At 47.6% G+C, this 18,824-nt stretch overlaps 1 protein-coding gene across 2 annotated transcripts in view; it reads right to left on the bottom strand.

Moving 5' to 3' along the window:
- PYGL (glycogen phosphorylase L) overlaps positions 1-18,824 on the bottom strand; it is a 50,045-nt gene that overhangs the window by 14,631 nt on the left and 16,590 nt on the right. For both annotated transcript variants that reach the window (XM_078870372.1, XM_078870371.1), the window contains exons 6-8: positions 18,187-18,318; positions 5,644-5,755; positions 328-410 (exon numbers count right to left, since the gene is read on the bottom strand). In XM_078870372.1, coding sequence (XP_078726498.1) covers positions 328-410; positions 5,644-5,755; positions 18,187-18,318 — 327 coding nt within the window. The remainder of the gene's footprint in view (positions 1-327; positions 411-5,643; positions 5,756-18,186; positions 18,319-18,824) is intronic.

Consider the following 18,824-nt stretch of genomic DNA (forward strand, 5'->3'; position numbering starts at 1 on the left):
TGATAAAACTATTTTTTTTATTTGACCAGTTAAGGCCTGCTCAAAGCTGTGTTCTTTCTTTTCAGAAGCGACCTGGCCACAAATGACAGCTCAACAAGGTGGATTATCACGTGGAAATTTATAGCAGCCAAATCCTCGTGACCACGGGAAAAGACACACGCAAATTCCAAATATACAGCAGCAGGCGCCAGGGTCGGGATCGAACCCACGACCGCCTGCATATCAGGCGAGGGTGATAGCATCGCCACTTGCGGCGCCCCTGGAGAAGGAGCGATCTCCCACGAAGGTTGACACCGTGGGCCTCTGCGAGGAGGCCTCCATACGTACGTTGTCGTTGGGGTAGAGCACGCGGGAGATGTTCTCAGCGAGATTACGGTCGAGCACGGCCTGGATGTAGTCCCCGACGTTGACTGCGGTGCGGCGAGAGAAACGAAAGGGCGGCAAACAGCTCGGTCGGTCAGTTTGTGTTTAGTTTGGTTGTCCTTCCCTCCCCGCACCTCCGATTTATGCACGGTTGGCTACTTACGGTGCGAAAGAAGTTCAACATACATACATTTCGGGGAAAGGCCCAATGGGCATGCCGGACAACGCAGCCGGTATGATTTGAAGTGACGAGCGGGCGCGCACTCGCAGAGCTGGGCAGCACATTCGTGTAAAATCACAAAACAAATTGAAGATAGCTTTGCACCTGCTCCACGTCAGTCACGGCAGTTACACCGCAGTGAAAACAATAGCGCTAAACTGCCCTTGAAAATAAGTTGAAAAAAATGTTTCATTATCAAATCTTCATGAAATGCTTGTCAGGTAAACACAAGACACACACAGCTGAGATGTGCATTTACAAGAGGTGTTTCATTTATGGGCCATGTGTTCTTTTTAATCCGTGGCGTGAATATGCAAATGAGAACAGACGATTTAAAGCTTTCGTGACTGCAGGGATTCATCTTCTTGGTTCTTTCGGTAAAGTCACGTAGAAGGAAAATAATAAAATAATACAAAAAAAACATAATAAAATAATTCTCACGACGTTTCGACCACAACGCAAGCAGCCGTCTTCAGGTGGAGAACAGGTCTGTCGAGAAGGCAGACATAATAAGGCAGAGTCTGCCTTCTCGACAGACCTGTTCTCCACCTGAAGACGGCTGCTTGCGTTGTGGCCGAAACGTCGTGAGAATTATTTTATTATGTTTTATTTTTATTATTTTATTATTTTCCTTCTACGTGACTTTACCGAAAGAACCAAGAAGATGAATCTTATTTTTGTAGTGGCATTCATCTTGCAGCAGATTGTTTCTGGCTAAAGTCGACGGTGATGATGAATTTAATGTTGTAACATACTTTCGTTGGCAAAGCAAATTATAATTATCAAATCATAATCATCATCGTCGTCATCTTCCAGCAGAAAAATTAATACCACCTGGTGAAAAGTCAATAGTTACTCTATGGAAAGACTTAGTCCCAGCCATAAAAACGTGTAATTTCCACCACTTCCTCTGGAACAGAAACAGGGATGAGCACCAACGCAGCGTTCACTTGAGCACGGGAAAACTCTGACTTTTAAATAAATCTTGCGTGTGACATTTGCCGTTAAATATTGAAATCCGGCAACAACCTAGGAGGGCCCTTTGGTGAAAGTGCCGAGGCTCATTTGTATTCCGAATTAGTATTCCAAATGAGCCAAAAATCACCGCTGAAAAGGCCAGATTATTCAAGGAGTTGTCAGGTCTAAGGGCCAGACAGACGGAATATTTGCCCATCACGAGGCTGGTGATCATTCAACTAAAGATGTCCTGCAGTCAGTGCCCTTGGCAGGAAGGACGTTTAGGCGTAACTTGCTGATCCCGTTGCCCGACTAAGCAGCCTGTTCCAAGTGACCAATGCGATTACGGTAATTCAATTTGCCACCGAATAGAAAGCATCCAATCAAAATATCTCCGCTGCAAGAAGACATCGGGAAAGGCTACGCCGTCACAGCACGGCTATCTAAGTACAAGTATCAACCCTAATCCTATTGTCAATCCACTGCTGGATGAGGGCCTCCCCACGCTGTGTGGGTCGTGGTGATTATATCAGTATGCTTCGCCGCTCTGGCGAGTGCTGGTTGGTAAAGGTGGTACCTAGCACCCATAATCCTGAGCTCACGCTCCGACGCCAAATGCGCAGGGAGCATAGATGCACCACCAAAAATATATCGCACAACGATGGACTTTGTTGAGCCAACTCTGCTGCCCACAACGTAACGGTTACGGATAGATAGCAGAAGCCTGAAAACCACGCGGCTAAACGTCGACGTAAACAAGTTCAATAGCTCCAATAAGGGGCAGGGGGAGTGGAGCAAGAGGTCATGCGGAACGACCCTTGTTGACCTCCGACCCTGCAACATATCGGACAGCAGCCAATCACTGCCTCTGATGCTGACCGGGCCCCATCACTTTTTACCCCCCGGCCCCCCGATCCAACCGCACCAATGACCCTTTGTACCCCCCCACCCCCCGCCCCCCGACGACCTCCGACCTTTAGCGTTGCCTCGCTTCTATTTCCCGGCAAAATTACAGCCAGTGACAAGTTTATCCCTTGGCCTTGTCAATCGTCCTTGCGGAACAAAACTGCGAGCCTAGGGAGATAAAAAAAATGAAAGGTTAATCGGCTCTTGCGCTGCTTTGTCCGGCTCGCCGTCAGAAATAGCACCCGTGCTGCATTTTTAATACCCCTGCTATTGGTATCGCACGTTTATTTTTTCTTATTTGTGAACTTTGCTTGGCTGCAGCACTGCTTAGGTAATTGCTGCACACGATGCGATGAATAAATGAAAATATTTAGCCGTTCCATTCCCTAATGCTTGCCGGGACGAGCGAGTGGACCCATATGCCGGATTGGAGGATGTCCTTCCAGGGCAAAACTGTCGCAGGGCATTCATCTACGTGTGCCTCGTTTTGAAGTTACCGCACAAAAAATAATCGCATTTAATTAATTAGATAATAATTGATTCATATATATTTTACTGTGTATTACCCAATCAACCAAAATGTGCCCGATCTCATCAGATCTCGCAAGCCAAGCTGGTTTGACCCACTCGACTCCAGCGACGGATTGACAAAAAGGGGACTGTGTACGCACGCACGAAGCATTCCCGTGCAGCTTTGGATGGCAACGCAAAATCCACGCCGAGTATCGTTTTCGCTTACAGATATTGCGTCGTAGATGTTTTTATTTGCTTCTATTTTGGGCTCAATGGAACAAACTGTTGCGGGGCGCTTTTAGCAATCTGGAGTCATTTAAGGCCGTATTACATTTCCTGCTGGTAATGGGATCGCAGCAGATTCGACGCAAGTCAATGGGGAAATGTGTGCACGACGTGGAGCGGCAACGCGTGGGGAGGAAGAGGAGGCGGGGGGGGGGCGGGCTTGGAGATCCTTGCCATCAACAACGTTGTGCAAACATTGCATCACGGCAAAGCAAAGCGGGGTTGCTTGTGCAGGAGAAATGTGATGATGGGCCGTGGAAGGTGGACGAGCATGGGGCAGGGGGGCAAGGGGAGAGGGGAATTTGTTGAGTAGGAGAAAATGTGCAGGGGATGACAAGGGGAGTGATGTGACCGGGAAAATGAATTCAGAAGAAAGGGAGAGAAGCAGGCGGGCAGACATCCAAGCAGACAAGCAGGGCAGGGCAAGGCAGGCATGATGAATGGGCAGACGGACAAATTGACATATGGATGGACAGAGACACAGACAGGCAGGCCGATATGCAGATAGAGTGTCAAATGGAGAGACAGAGAGACTGAGAACGCAACAAACAGACAAGCAAGCAAGCAGCCAGACAGAAACAGGAAGGTAGACAGAGGGACTTGCAAGCAGATGAACAGGAAGGCAGGCAGACTGATGAATGAATGGACAGAGAGACAGGCAGATTGGCAGCCAGAAGCAAAGATAATGACAAATATAGAGGCAGACGAGCATGGATGGATGGCAGGCAGACGGGCAAGGAAGCCGGGCAGAGCTATCAGGCCCAGCTGGATGGGGGGGCACACGGAGAGAAGCACAACAAGAGGCAGAAATGTGAAAAAAAAGTTGAGGCGCTGCGAGACAAAGGAACTGGCGGTGATTACGAAAGAGACAATGGTGGGAGAGAGAGAGAACAAAAGACGGGAATTAACAGGGACAGACCCACGGAGAGAGGGAAGGGAGAATAAATAAGAGTATCATAAGATAAAGAAGTATTTCGATTTAAAGCTTTCGTGACTGCAGGGATTCATCTTCTTGGTTCTTTCGGTAAGGTCACGTAGAAGGGAAATAATGAAATAATAAAAATAAAACATAATAAAATACAATTCTCACAACGTTTCGGCCACAACGCAAGCAGCCGAAACGTCGTGAGAATTGTATTTGATAAATTTGTATTTTTATTATTTTATTATTTCCCTTCTATGTGACCTTACCGAAAGAACCAAGAAGATAAAGAAGTATGTCACCAGAAAAGCTGATTCAAAAACGGATTCCTGCGCTCACGACGCGTGCATCCCATCTGTATGCCAGCTACAGCGGTGGCAAGGGTGGTTTTGTGAACTGGGCGATGAACCTGGCCAGCCTGGGTTCGAATCCCAACCACGGCCAACATCAGAGACCGATGCCTAAACAGGTCCCGGGCTCTCCATTAAGCCGCCCGCACTGACGATAATGGGGAAGTATGGTCAAACAATTCCCATTATCCACCTGGCGTAGGTAGGTGGCCATCAAAGCAAAAGGCCGACAAAAATGTGTTTAACGTTGGATGTGCCTGTAGCTTCGTTTGTGAATTTGTTCTGTGACCGAACTGGATGTTCATCGGCCAGAGGTGATTTGAGCCGCAGGGAATTACATTTTTAGCTTTCATTTACCTTTGAATTATGTTTGGGCAATACGTTCGACTCCTTGTGCAGTGTTTTTGTTTTCGTCCCGTTTGCCGTTTGCCGTTTACTTCATTGCTGTATGTTATTTGTTTGTTTTTGCTGTTGTTATTTTGTAAACCAGAGCCATCTTGGTCTCTTAAGTACTCAACCGGTGAAGCAAAATAAAAATGTAACACGGAATGACTCTATAAAAATAAATATGCCCTCTGTTTCTGTCCAGCTTCTTGAGATGTGATGTGGTTGCATTTAGACACTACAGAGATCCAAAGAGTTCATTATTATTTTATATACTACATGTAATCCCTTTACATAATCCCTGCCACTGCTAGAGAGTATCTATTCACCGCATTGGCAATAAAACAATACTCAATTCTTTAATTGAATCACGTACACTGAAGACATTTTGGTGCATCCGATAGGCCATGTGATCGTGGCAGTTATCCGACCATACTTCACCACGCTGGTCAATGCGGGTTGGTGTTGGTGGGGGAGCATGGACATTGGATCATCAAAGCCACAGCACAACAACGGATTGATTTTTCTGCATTGCCCTCCGAGTCAAATCGTGACCGTGAAAGAGATCGCAAGGGGGCGGAGGGAGGGAGGGAGGGGTAATCAATTGATGTCTAGAAAGCACAGGTGGTGTGACAATGCGGCACGGAAAGAAACGATAACAGGAAGACGGTGTGTCCGAGCGAGCGGGCGAGCGAGCGGGTGAGCGAGCGGGTGGGTGGAGGAGGTGACAGCGTCGCGCTCACAGTCCTGCAGGTTGAAGTCGTTGGGAGCTCGCGACGACCACAGACGCATGGTGTTCACCGTGTTGTTGCCGTAGCCCGGTACCGGTGTGTCATAGGGCATGGCAAGGACGACCTGCGGGGGCGGGCGGGTAAGGTGGGAGGTTGGAAATCAATGAGACTGGCGGACGACCGTATGGATGGATGGGTGGATCGACAAACGGATTGGCGGACGGAAAGACGGGCAAACATGAAAATGGAAAGAATAAAGAGGATTCATATACGCATTTGTGCGCACACACGTCCACGCACACGCACGCACACACACACACACACGTCCACGCACACACACACGTCCACGCACACACACACGTCCACGCACACGCACGTCCACACACACACACGTCCACGCACACACATGCACACACACGTCCACGCACACGCACGTCCACGCACACACACGCACACACACGTCCACGCACACGCACGTCCACACACACACACGCACACACACGTCCACGCACACACACGCACACACACGTCCACGCACACGCACGTCCACGCACACGCACGTCCACGCACACACACACGCGGCGTTCCCACTAAACTACAAGATCTCTTCACTGTCGACGATGATCGTTTCCGTTGATGTATCAAATCGAAATCTGCATTACGATTGCAAAATTGAACAGACTTGTGCAGTTGCTCTTCATACACAGAGCAAAAGGACGAGTTCACGCACGTGAACAAAGATTGAACTATTCACATCAGATAGAGGACCAGAGTTTACGAGAGAAGGCGGAATGCATCGCGGCGGACTGGACAACAACAACAACATTTACAGCCATTGTCATTGGGCTTCTCACACACTTTGTTTGTCGGGTTTCAATTCATCAGAAAAATACTTCATTGGAAACAGGCCCTGCACGGGTTCCAGGAAAATACATTTTTAAAACCATTATTTACCTTCCTTTTCTCCTGGGCCAATGACTGACTGCCTCTGCTCTCTCTCTGTGTAAAAAATACGTCTGGACACTGTATAACTCCAAATAGCATTACATCGTATCATTAAACTATTTTTTATTTTACCAGGTAAGGCCCACAAATGATAGCTCAACGGAGTGGTGTATCATGTGGACATTTCTAGCAGCCAAATAGTCTAAAGGCAGGTTTCTAAATGTGGAAAACCGGAGGACCCGGAGAAAAATCCACACGACCACGGGGAAGACAAGCAGACCTCAAATATTCAGGCATCGTGGTCAAGATCGAACCCACAACCTCCTGTATACCAGGCGAGGTAGTTAACATCTTGCCATCTGGCACCCAGGAGGGTCCTGCCAAGTTTACGCAGCAGAATTGGGCGATGATGGCTATGTGTACTCTAATCCCAATTGAGTAAAATGGAGGTGCCATTATATATTTTTTAGAAAACTCGGACCGTGAAGCCGGCAACGCAATGGCCTATACTTGCAAATGACGTTCATTGCATATTTAGCATCCACTGTGAAGCAGACGGCACTTGAAATGATTATGGTTAGTTAACTTTCAGTTTAGCACGTAGGCTTTCGCGACCAATATTATTCATAATAAAGGTTTTTGGGTGAACGTAAGTATACATGCCCAATTACATCCAGCATCATCGAGCAAATCGCCCGATGATGCTGGATGTAATTACCAGCGAAACATCGTATACAAATTGTAAATGTTGTGGATTTACTCTCCAGCACACCAGTGGGTTGAAGTACTAACTAACTGGCACGTTGTTTACGTGACAAACCTTACTGACTGTGTCGAGTGGTGGAGGGGTACGACCCATGTACACGTACGCGATCTAACCCAAAAAAAATCTTCATTATTAACCAGGGCAGCCTGCCAGATTCGAACGGGCAAACGCGTTGCCGCTGCGCCGCGTCACGTGACGACTTGTTTGCGTGCCTCTTCCTGCTTTCCCGGAAGCACAACTCAGCAGCAACGCCGCAAGTTACCGTCCGAGTGGGTGAGAAATCTGCACGCGCGTTGAACTGAAAGTGGGCCTTCGTGGATTTGAGGGCACATGAGGAAGCACGCTGACGTCAGTCGGAGGGCGAAGAATACGCATCCAACTTGAGTGTGTTTATCTTCTTGGTTCTTTCGGTAAAGTCACGTAGAAGGGAAATAATAAAATAATAAAAATAAAACATAATAAAATAATATTGATTACATTTTTTATTATTTCCCTTCTACGTGACTTTACCGAAAGAATCAAGAAAATGAATCCCTGCAGTCACGAAAGCTTTAAATCGAAATTACGTGTGTTTAGTTTGAATATTGGTAATGGACGACGGAATGAAACACGTCCACCGAGGAGATGGAGCAATGAACTCCGCGAGACGTGGCAGCGGCTTTCGAGAGGCCTCATCCAGCAGTGGATTGACCATGGCGGATGATAATGACGAAGAATGTACGGCCCTTTAAATCAATCCACCATGGAATGAGGGCCTTCCCCATACCGTGTGGGTCGTGGGGATTATTTGACCACACGTCATCACGCTGGTCAGTGGGGGGATAGCGAAGGCTAGGAGCATGGTACAGAAGAACAGGGCTGACAACGCAGCACTGCAGCAACCTAAAACACCAGTGTTTTTGTTTGTCTAATGCACGGTGGTCACCCGTTCAAGGACTAACTCGGCTTAACCACGCTTCAGCTTTCAAGATCTGTTGAGAATGAGCTCGGTTGATTTGGTCATCCGTGATGCACAACGTATACGCATTTACAATGATCACATTTAAACAAAGCGCAGGCAGGTCCACTATCCAGGTGGTCTCCTTCTCCCTAGGATTGTCTCTCGTATTACAAACACCAAACAAACCTACATCTACTCTATTTCCTCCCCCATCATGCAAACATCCCATGGCATTGAGCAGCCTGTTGAGCATGCAGCACTCTATCAATCCAAAATTGTAAATGTGCTTCCCATTTTGTGGGAGAAAATTGCCAATTACACCGAGCATCTGATGACTGCTGTGGCTTCCGGACACAATTCTACAATAATAATAATAATAAATGTCCTTTACTCCTCTGGGAAATCCTCACTCAAGTGTTTGTACTGAGTAGCAGAGAGAAATAGCTTGGCTTATTCAAATCAAAGTCAGTTGTCGACCATTTTTCAACACCGATTGTGTTGCTTTTTTGTCGGAGCCACCACTGGCATTGTGCAAAGTGATTAATGCTTTGTTTTTACAGGAGAACATTGGTTATAACCAGAGGTGTGGACTCGAGTCATGTGACTTGGACTCGAGTCAGACTCGAGTCATGAATTTGATGACTTGCGACTCGACTTGGACTTGCATAACAATGACTTTGTCCCACCTCTGAGATGTGGACTCGAGTCATGTGACTTGGACTCGAGTCAGACTCGAGTCATGAATTTGATGACTTGCGACTCGACTTGGACTTGCATAACAATGACTTTGTCCCACCTATGAGATGTGGACTCGAGTCATGTGACTTGGACTCGAGTCAGACTCGAGTCATGAATTTGATGACTTGCGACTCGACTTGGACTTGCATAACAATGACTTTGTCCCACCTCTGAGATGTGGACTCGAGTCATGTGACTTGGACTCGAGTCAGACTCGAGTCATGAATTTGATGACTTGCGACTCGACTTGGACTTGCATAACAATGACTTTGTCCCACCTCTGAGATGTGGACTCGAGTCATGTGACTTGGACTCGAGTCAGACTCGAGTCATGAATTTGATGACTTGCGACTCGACTTGGACTTGCATAACAATGACTTTGTCCCACCTATGAGATGTGGACTCGAGTCATGTGACTTGGACTCGAGTCAGACTCGAGTCATGAATTTGATGACTTGCGACTCGACTTGGACTTGCATAACAATGACTTTGTCCCACCTCTGAGATGTGGACTCGAGTCATGTGACTTGGACTCGAGTCAGACTCGAGTCATGAATTTGATGACTTGCGACTCGACTTGGACTTGCATAACAATGACTTTGTCCCACCTCTGGTTATAACTGTCTTTGATTGGACGGAATCCATCATGCGCAGCTTACATTGCGTTCAAAACCGTTTCACTGCGTCAGAAATGCACGTATTTTGTACAAAATTCGCAATGTAATTGACAATTTTCTTCACACAGCACAGTTACAATTTGGATTTACAGAGAATCTGCATTCAACCCCATCTTAAGATGCCGCACAAAAAAACACAGCGAGCCAAGTGCATCGCAGGGACCGAGTAGGGGTCCCACTGCACCTATGTCCTCGACAAGGCCGGGCGGTAGCGCATTCGACGCCAGTTGCGGAAGTTCGTGGTTTGAACCCTGCAGGCTGCCCCTGGTTGCTACTCCGATGTGGTTTTAACCATAAAATACGACGTGCAAACGGCTTCACTGGGGATGTTAATGAGCACGCCGTTGTGTACCGGTGTCACGGTCGAAATGAGCCGAATTTGGAGAATTACTCACAAAATGACTTCATTTGGAAAGGCATGGCAATTTCCGCTCCCGACTGGCAGATAAATGCACAAGCCGGTGCCGAATCATCTTGTGCTGCACAGGGACAACTGCCACTGGGGGGGGTGGGTCCCCTTCAAGGGGCTTTGAGTTGCTGAGACATGCAAGTGCCATATATAAATGCAAATAAAAACATTTGGAAGGACATACTGTATCTGTCAGCCTGATAGATGTTCCAAGGTATGTTGATGCAAAAAAGAAAAGCACTTATTCTAAGAAAAACAATAATTTGAAACCGACACGAAAAAATGTTTTCACGGGACGTTTGGTTGATTCCATTAATGCGTGCAATTGGCCAAACATTATGGCTTTTGTGAGAATGGTCACGGCAGCTTTGGCCCCGTGATTGAATCATGCGATAAAAGAGCCCTTGCCCGCGACTTCTCATTACACATCCTTTGACATGAACGCTGCTGGCCACGTGCAAAATTCATGTTGGGTTTATCAAGTCGAAATGAACACCCAAGGGTGAGCTTCCGTCACCATGAATGGAATCACTTCATATGGTGTGCCCAAAAAGGTACAAGGTGCAGCAGCCCCATGAAAGTCATTGCTCAGGCCACTTTTGGCAAAAGGGGCTACCCACGTCAAGCAAGCTCGAGAGAGTATCCTGGGGGTCTACTCCTCTACACTGACCAGTTGTGTCTTGGCAAGAGGTGGGAGGACCCACACTTTACCTCACCATGCGCGTGACCTACTGATTGTCTCCGCTGCGGTGTTTAACCGATTTATACCGTTGGGTGGACGGAGGCGGTGGTGGAGTGGCGGGGGCGAATTTAAGAAACTTGCCCCAATGTTTCAAAACTGCCTTGCCAGCGGTTGTGTAGCTTCCACAACCCGCAAGTCACACGCAAGCCATCACTGCCACATTACGGATTCCTGTACAATCGGTGTGCAACGATTCACATCTGTCACCAGGGACTCGGAGACAAGGCACGGTTCAAGGGTCACGATTTGATTAAGGAAGTCATTCATTTTTATTTTTATTATTATTTTTTTACTTACTTTTGCCATCTCATTTCTGTTATTTCTCACGTGCTCTGTCTGGTTGGTACAGCTTTGTTGCACTATATTAGCCTATATGCCTAATTGTAACATTGACGTATCAATCAAGCTGATATAATTGATTCTAGCATGTATGGCGAGCGAAACGATCAATCTAAATCAAGGAATCAATGCACTATTGCATGTCTACATACATCAGTTGTATATTATTCTTAACAGTTACAGTTCATGGGTACAACAGAGCATTGACTGTTTTATCAATAATTCAGTAACTTAGGTCATCCGATTTCCATTTGAGTAAAACTAGATTTTTATAGGACAAACCTTATTGTATCTACACCAGCTATTTGTCTATATTTTCATGGTTTTGGCCAAGGAATTATAAAACACTATTAATTTTGCAGCCCTTTTCAATCGACTGCTGGAATAAATGCCTCACAACATTCATTCAGACGCTGTCTTTCCGACAAACCTGTTCTTCACCTGAGGACGGCTGCTTGCGTTGTGGCCGAAACTTCGTGAGAATTGTATTTTATTGTTTTATTTTTATTATTTTATTATTTCCCTTCTACGTGACTTTACCGAAAGAACCAAGAAGATGAATCCCTGCAGTCACAAAAGCTTTAAATCGAAACCTCACCACACTGTCAGCCATGGTGGTCAAGTGGCCATACCTCACCACGCTGGTCCAACGCAGACTGGCAAAGTGTGCAGCCTGGGGACCGGTTGAGATATCACTCACTGCTGATGTTCGCGACGGCCCGGGAATCGAAGTCAAGGTCAATGGGGTCACCTCCCAGTGCACAAACCTGTGCCACTGCACTTCCACCCCCCCCCCCCCCCCCCCCGAGTCAGATGCCATTATTCCCAAATTGCCACAAAACGTTCCAATTGAAGCGGGCGGCAAAAATCTAAACGGGTCACGAAAAAAAAAAGGGGATTAAGGCAACTCGTGGCAGAGACAGAGGCACTAAATTGCACACCCCTCTCCCCCTCCCCCTCCCCCTCGTGAATCACGCGCGCACATGGCACCCACGCAGCGTGTCACAACCGAGGCCGGCGCACGTCGCGTCACCTGCGGCGGCGGCTGTTACAACACGCAGCGGTGGCGCTAAGCAAATGCCAAGGGTCCCCAAGTAGTCCATGGGGGAAATAAAAAAAATTATAACAGGGGTGCACCATCAAATATCAGCTCGAACTCTGACCCTTATGGAGAAAAAAACCCAGCTCATCGTTTAAATAACACCATCAACATTGTCGTTAGTAATTAATTATTTCACCTAGCTGTGATGTAATTAAGTTACGTAGCTCGTCCGTCATATAATGTTCGTCGTACCCAAATGCCCTCCTTCAACGGAGCACTCGCTACCTTGCTGTAAACCTCGGGTAGCTATCCCGCATAGGGGGCTGCGGCGAATATCAGCGATGATTATCTGAACCGGTCCTGGGCCTCCCCTCGGCAGCCTCGGCCTCAAACGACGCACCCAACTCTCATTCCTGCTCAGGATCCCCAGTGGGCCAGCACGTGGAAGACGCAGTAATTCCTCACGACGCGTCACGCAAGCCCTGCTCCCAGCGGGAGACCAGACGAGCATGCATCCATCACCGCCGCGCCCTGCTGCTCGTTAGCTTGTGGATGCACGCACACGCACACGTGTCTGTGTGCGTGTCTGTGTGCGTGTCTTTGTGTTGTCTGTGTGTGTGTGGGGAGCGGGATCGTAGGAGTTAGCGCGCTGCGCTGCGAACCCGGCGACCCGAGTTTCATTTCTGCTCACGACTAATAACAGTGGCGAATAATTGAATGGGCTCTGTGCCTCTCCAAGGTCAACTCGGCCTTCAATGCGTACCCAGTGCAGTCTGTAAACATCAGCACTGGGCAGACAAAGGTGGCCGGGCATGGTGACCACCTCCTCTTGTACCACGCTGGCCTTCATAGTTGCTCACTCACAGGACTTGCCCCAATTGTCTGTTAAGGCTACATGAGGGATCTTTGCTTGCACATCCGAGTGTGTAAAGCGACGAAGACAAAGCTCCCCGTATAGCCACACAGGCTAATGGGGCATGTGCTGTTAGCAAGCACCTATGAAAGCCAGCACCAGGCGGTGGCATAGCCAACACCATTCTCACCGCCTTTGTCCGCCCAGCGTTGGTGTTTATGCACTCATTTAAAGCCGAGTCGACTTAGGGGAGACCCATAACTAGTCAGATATTGACCACGGACGCGAGCTGCAAGCTGGAATCGAACTCAGGTTCCTGGCTTCGTGAGTGCGGCAGCTATAAGGGGGACCTTTGTCTTCGTGTGTGTATACCCATCTCGCGTCCGCATGCAAGGAGCTTTTCAAACGCGACACACGAGCGGTGGCCATGACAGCCGTGCCACGTGGTTATTAAATCAAGGAGCAAACTCGGTTTCGTTATCTCCAGACTGACGCGCGCCCCTATCACGCGTCACCTCTAACATCGCGGCGTTTTGCATCTCTCGAATTGATTGGACAATTGATATGCGCGAGGTTACATGGCTAAGTGCGCGTGTGTGCAGGTCAGCTGCAAGGTGCGGTGAGGGGCCACTTATAATGATGAGTTGTCACGGGGCACTGGCCGTCTCAGCGGACCGGAGGCGAGTCGGCTGGCGGGTCATGAGCAAGCACAAGAGGTTGAAGTCCAAAGCGTCCTCTAGGGGAAATAAACCCCCCAGAGATTCAAGATCAAGTTGTCATCGTGGCCAAAGCCGCCGATGCCGCCACCACTGCACCCCCTTCTACCAACGCTGTCTAGCCTCCGCCAGTTCCCGCAGCTGCTGCACAGGAGCCACACAAACCTTCAAGATCTTCCCTGACAGGGTCTCACCCACCGTCGGCTCTCAAGCCTTCCCCCCTTTGCTCCACATGGACTCCTAGAGACCACTCCAATGCCTGTATTGGCAATCGGCCATCGTCCAAACCCACACACACGTCCTACCCAGCATAACCTTTTTGTTGTTGTTGTTGCATAACCAAGCAATACTACAACACCCACCTGCCATGGTCTATTCTAGACCACTGCATGCCTTATCCTGCCTTTACACTATGAGATCTCTTTTACCAGTGGCAAAATATAATAGTAGGTTTTTACCCTTTTAACTGGTACAAAACTGACACCTTTATTCAAGGCATCATGTTTGCAATGACCACAACACAAGTAGTGCATATTATCATCCTTATCAGAGTTGCTTCTTTTTGTTTGCTTTTTTGACTACTTGTGTTGTGGTCATTGCAAACATGATGCCTTGAATAAAGGTGTCAGTTTTGTACCAGTTAAAAGGGTAAAAACCTACTATTATATTTTGCCACTGGTAAAAGAGATCTCATAGTGTAAATGCTTACCCCGAGCTCTCAATACTCTGATATTGCACTGTGTTTGAGTTGTACGCCTTCTGGTGTCATCTGGCCCTACACCAATGGGGACTAGGCTCTAAAGAAAGCCGTCTCGAGTGTGGGCCAATCAACTTCAAGGACAGTGCATATTATCATCCTTATCAGAGTTGCTTCTTTTTGTTTGCTTTTTTGACTACTTGTGTTGTGGTCATTGCAAACATGATGCCTTGAATAAAGGTGTCAGTTTTGTACCAGTTAAAAGGGTAAAAACCTACTATTATCCTGCCTTGCCACACAATTCTTACAATCCATCTCGGACATATGGGCAGTCATGCAGAGGGAGCTTTGGATGTTTTCTCCTGCTACTCTTAGGATCTCCGATAAGTCTCTTTAGCTCGGTTGTTGGAGCCTTTGGGACTTTACACGCAAAATTGTAAGAGTCTTAAACGTGGTCTGATGTGACGCAGGCTACTTGCAGCGAAACACCACGTTTAAATGAACTGGTTCTGAATTAATCTCTAATGCTTCAAGTTGTGTTCTTAAACTTTGCGATTCTCATTTGCACGAGTGAGCTGGGTTTCCAATATGACAAAACATAAACAAATAAAATAAAGCAATTAAGTGAATAGAAATCACAAAAAACAAGTGCATTACACGAGAAATGGAAAATATTGCAAAAACGTCAAATCAACGTCAAATGAAAGCTAAATATTAAATTCCCTGCATCGCAAATTGGCTCAAACAGATTTACCTCCACAGCACAAATACAAAAACTCAGCTCCAGAAACATTAAACATTATACAATATAAGTCGACTATGTTACTGTATATTTGGAGTGTGAGTGTCTCTCTCCCTGTGGCCGCGTGGATTTTTTCTCCGGGTCCTCCAGTTTCCGCCCTCCACTTTTAGAATCAACACGCGTTTAGATTATTTGGCTGCTACAAATTTCCACATAAGCCATTTCGTTGAGCTATCATTTGTGGTCAGGTAACTTCTAAGAGCTATATAGCTCAGTGGGCCCAACCTACAAAAACAATTGTTGGTGTCAACGCGGGAGAATCTCTTCTGTTTCGCGGCTGTCTCTACACGGGGATTATCTAAGTGACGAAATGATAGATACCGCACAAGCTAGAGATTTGAATTTATGCGACGTGCGGAGCTTCCGTTTGATATGAACCCTCTATCCATGCGATAACGTGCGCATGAAGATGGTGAGGATACTGTGGATGTAAAATGACATATTGAAAGGTGAAGGTGGAGCCCTAAACCTCTTGCTCACCCTACTGATGGTGGAAGGGTCACCACAATAGGCAGCTATGAGAGAGCCTCTCTCGAGGTTATTTGGCCTACTCTTCCATGATGGCCCGACATCTTTGAAAAAGTGCGAGTAGCCACACTTTAAAATAGCAAACTGCTGCGTGGCATATCCATTTTGTCTATTATATACACATTAATCCCTGCAGCCGAAAATAAAAAATGGGCTATGGATTTTTGTTTTTTTAATGGGCCTCTAGAAATTAACTCTACAGATACCGAGGATATTCGTTAACATCTAAAACACCCTACAAGTAATGCCAGGCACCGAGACACCTATACCTATTATTATAATTCACCTAACACCTCTCACGTTTTTTTTTACCTCCAAGCAATATTATAATTGGGCTAGTGGTCCTCGGCGTTGTATCGTGGGAAAGTGGGAGATGGTGTTTTATAATATAATCCACAGAATACGTTAATGAACAAGGTTGTTTTTCATAACGATTATGAATTCCATCCACATTCGATTCCTGGCCACGGCGAATGTAAGTGGCGAGAGATATTAAACCGATCTGAGTGCCACCCTCCTTCACTAATCTACTCGGACCAGCGTGGTGAAGTATGGTCAAACAACTTCCATGACAGACACAGAGCTTGGGAAGGCCCTCATCCGGCAGCGGATTCATCGTGGCTGATGATGATGATGCCGATTGGTGTCTTGTCTGAGATGAATAATTTATCATCCAGAACTCTTTACAGGAGAGCCAACGCTCTCTGTCACGTGATGCCGGCAAGTGGCCACAGCAGATAAAGTCACCGCACTATTTCTGGAGTCACTTCAAATGGCCTCTTTCATCCAACACTAGACACGGTTCATTCATTCACCACGAACAGGTAATTACACGCCAATCAACTCATATTTTCAAACCTCCAAAGTATAAAATTCCAAATTAATTGAAAAACACAATTTAATGCGCGAGTCTTTGCGCAGTCGTAGGCGATGAGGGTGAGACCAGGTGATGATAGCGAAGACGAACCTGGGATAATTGCACAAATTAAAAAAAACTCACTGTCGTCATTAAAATCTTGGCCTTAAAAGGGAAAATAAATCAATGGTGACGTATCAGGCAATGGCTCTTCTTTTCATAGCGAGCATAGAAAGGTCAGAAAGATGGAATGGATACGAGTTAAAGACCGCACTTTATACCATGGGGCCTGAGAAGAATTGTCATTTAAAACATGTTTATTGATGAACGGTTATTATAAATTGGCGCGTGAATGGTTGCCTCTTAGTAGCTACTGCATTACAGCTAAACCCTTCAAAAAAACCAAAATACTGCAGGTGGCAAAAAAAAACAGATTTGGATGCAAGAATCCCAATCAATGGTGTTTCGCTTCAAATCTGTCGCAATGTGTGTGCATACATACGTACATGTATGTGTGTGTGTGCACGTGCGGTCAGTCGAGCCGTGGCACCTGGGTCTGCCCCGTGACCTCCTGCCAGTGGGCGTTCGACACTTCACGTGGCCTCAAGGTGCACATGGCCTGGCACAAGCGTCGTGGTGACGTCACCGCCACTTAGTGGCGAATGGCGGTTGTTGTTGTTGTAGTTGTGGCGCAGCGTTTAATGCGCCGCACGACAAACCCGACGACCCGAGTTGGATTCCCGCTCACGATCATTAACAAGTGGGCAAATATTTGAACTGGTCCTGGGCTTCGTCTAGATCGAGTCAGCCTCAAATGAGAAAATTAGATGCGATATGTAAAGATCGCGATTAGGGAGGCCAAGGTGACCAGGTGTGGGGCTGACCACCGAGCCCCTCGTGTGCCATGCCAGCCTTCATACGTGCTCACGAATAGCACTTGTCCCAACAGTCCGTTTAGGCTATATGGTAGATCTTTGTTTTGTCTTCGTATGTATGCACGTATATGATCGTGTGAGCATGCCTGTAGTATGTGCTTACGTGTCAGTTGACACAGTGATCTCAGTTAACCCATAACACCTTGCTCTGCTCAGAGACATCCTGTTGAGGCCGACTCGCCCTAGCCGAAGACCAGAACCGGCTCGGATATTCGCCACTGGTGTTGACCGTGAGCGGGAATCGAACTCGGGTCGACGGGTTCATAATGAAGCGCGCGCTAACGCGCGCTTCATTATGAACGGCACAAGAGGGGTTGGGTGGCCAACACCACTCCTGGCCGCCTTTGTCTCCCCAGTGGTGATGTTTTACACACCACACCAGGTACTCATTTGAGGCCGAGTCGACCTAGGGGAGGCCCAGGACCAGTTCAGATAATCGTCACTAGTGTTGGCCTTGAGCGGGAATCGAACTCGGGTCGCCGGGTTCGTAGCGCAGCGCGCTAACCGCTACACCACCGCTCCCCGCAATATATACATACACACAGACACACAAATGCGCGAGCACGGTACCTGGGTGTCCACCCACTTGGGCCCGTCGGCGGTGCGCACCACGCGGCCATAGAAGTGGATGGGCAGCATGTACTCGGGCCGGGCCTTCTCCCAGGGGTTCCCGAAGCGCAGCCAATCGTCAGCCTCCTCCACCTGGTCGCAGAGGTAAGTCAAAGTTCACCCTGCCTTCAGCCGGGCGAGGATTCGACGCAAAAGCAGGATGGGTCTCATTTGCAAGAGCGACCTGGGCCACCAAAAATGACGAAAGCGCAAACAATGATGGCAGTACAAGAAGTGGATTGGGGGGGGGGGAGTCCACGGATAGATTTTGGTCCACTCGCTGGATTGAGTCCATCTGTGGACTGAACCCATCCGTGAATCCAGAGGGTTTTCTCGCCGGGGGTGACGTCCGTCGCATGCCAGTCACACCGGTCATTTTTAAATTCTCATTTGGGATTTAGGGAAATTCGGTGCAGAACCAATTTTAAATTAAAAAAAATGTTTACCCCCCCCCCCCTCCATCATGCTTGGCGTCCAGGCTGAGCCCATCAACTCATTCGAGTTTAATAGCAGGGCAGCTTTCTGCCTGAACTCAAACGGCATTTGCCCGCTCGGCGTTCTGATTTTAGAGCCAGGCGGACACCTCGGGCTGTCCACAT

The sequence above is a fragment of the Lampetra fluviatilis genome, chromosome 30, assembly GCF_964198595.1.
Source record: "Lampetra fluviatilis chromosome 30, kcLamFluv1.1, whole genome shotgun sequence".
NCBI lineage: Eukaryota > Metazoa > Chordata > Hyperoartia > Petromyzontiformes > Petromyzontidae > Lampetra > Lampetra fluviatilis.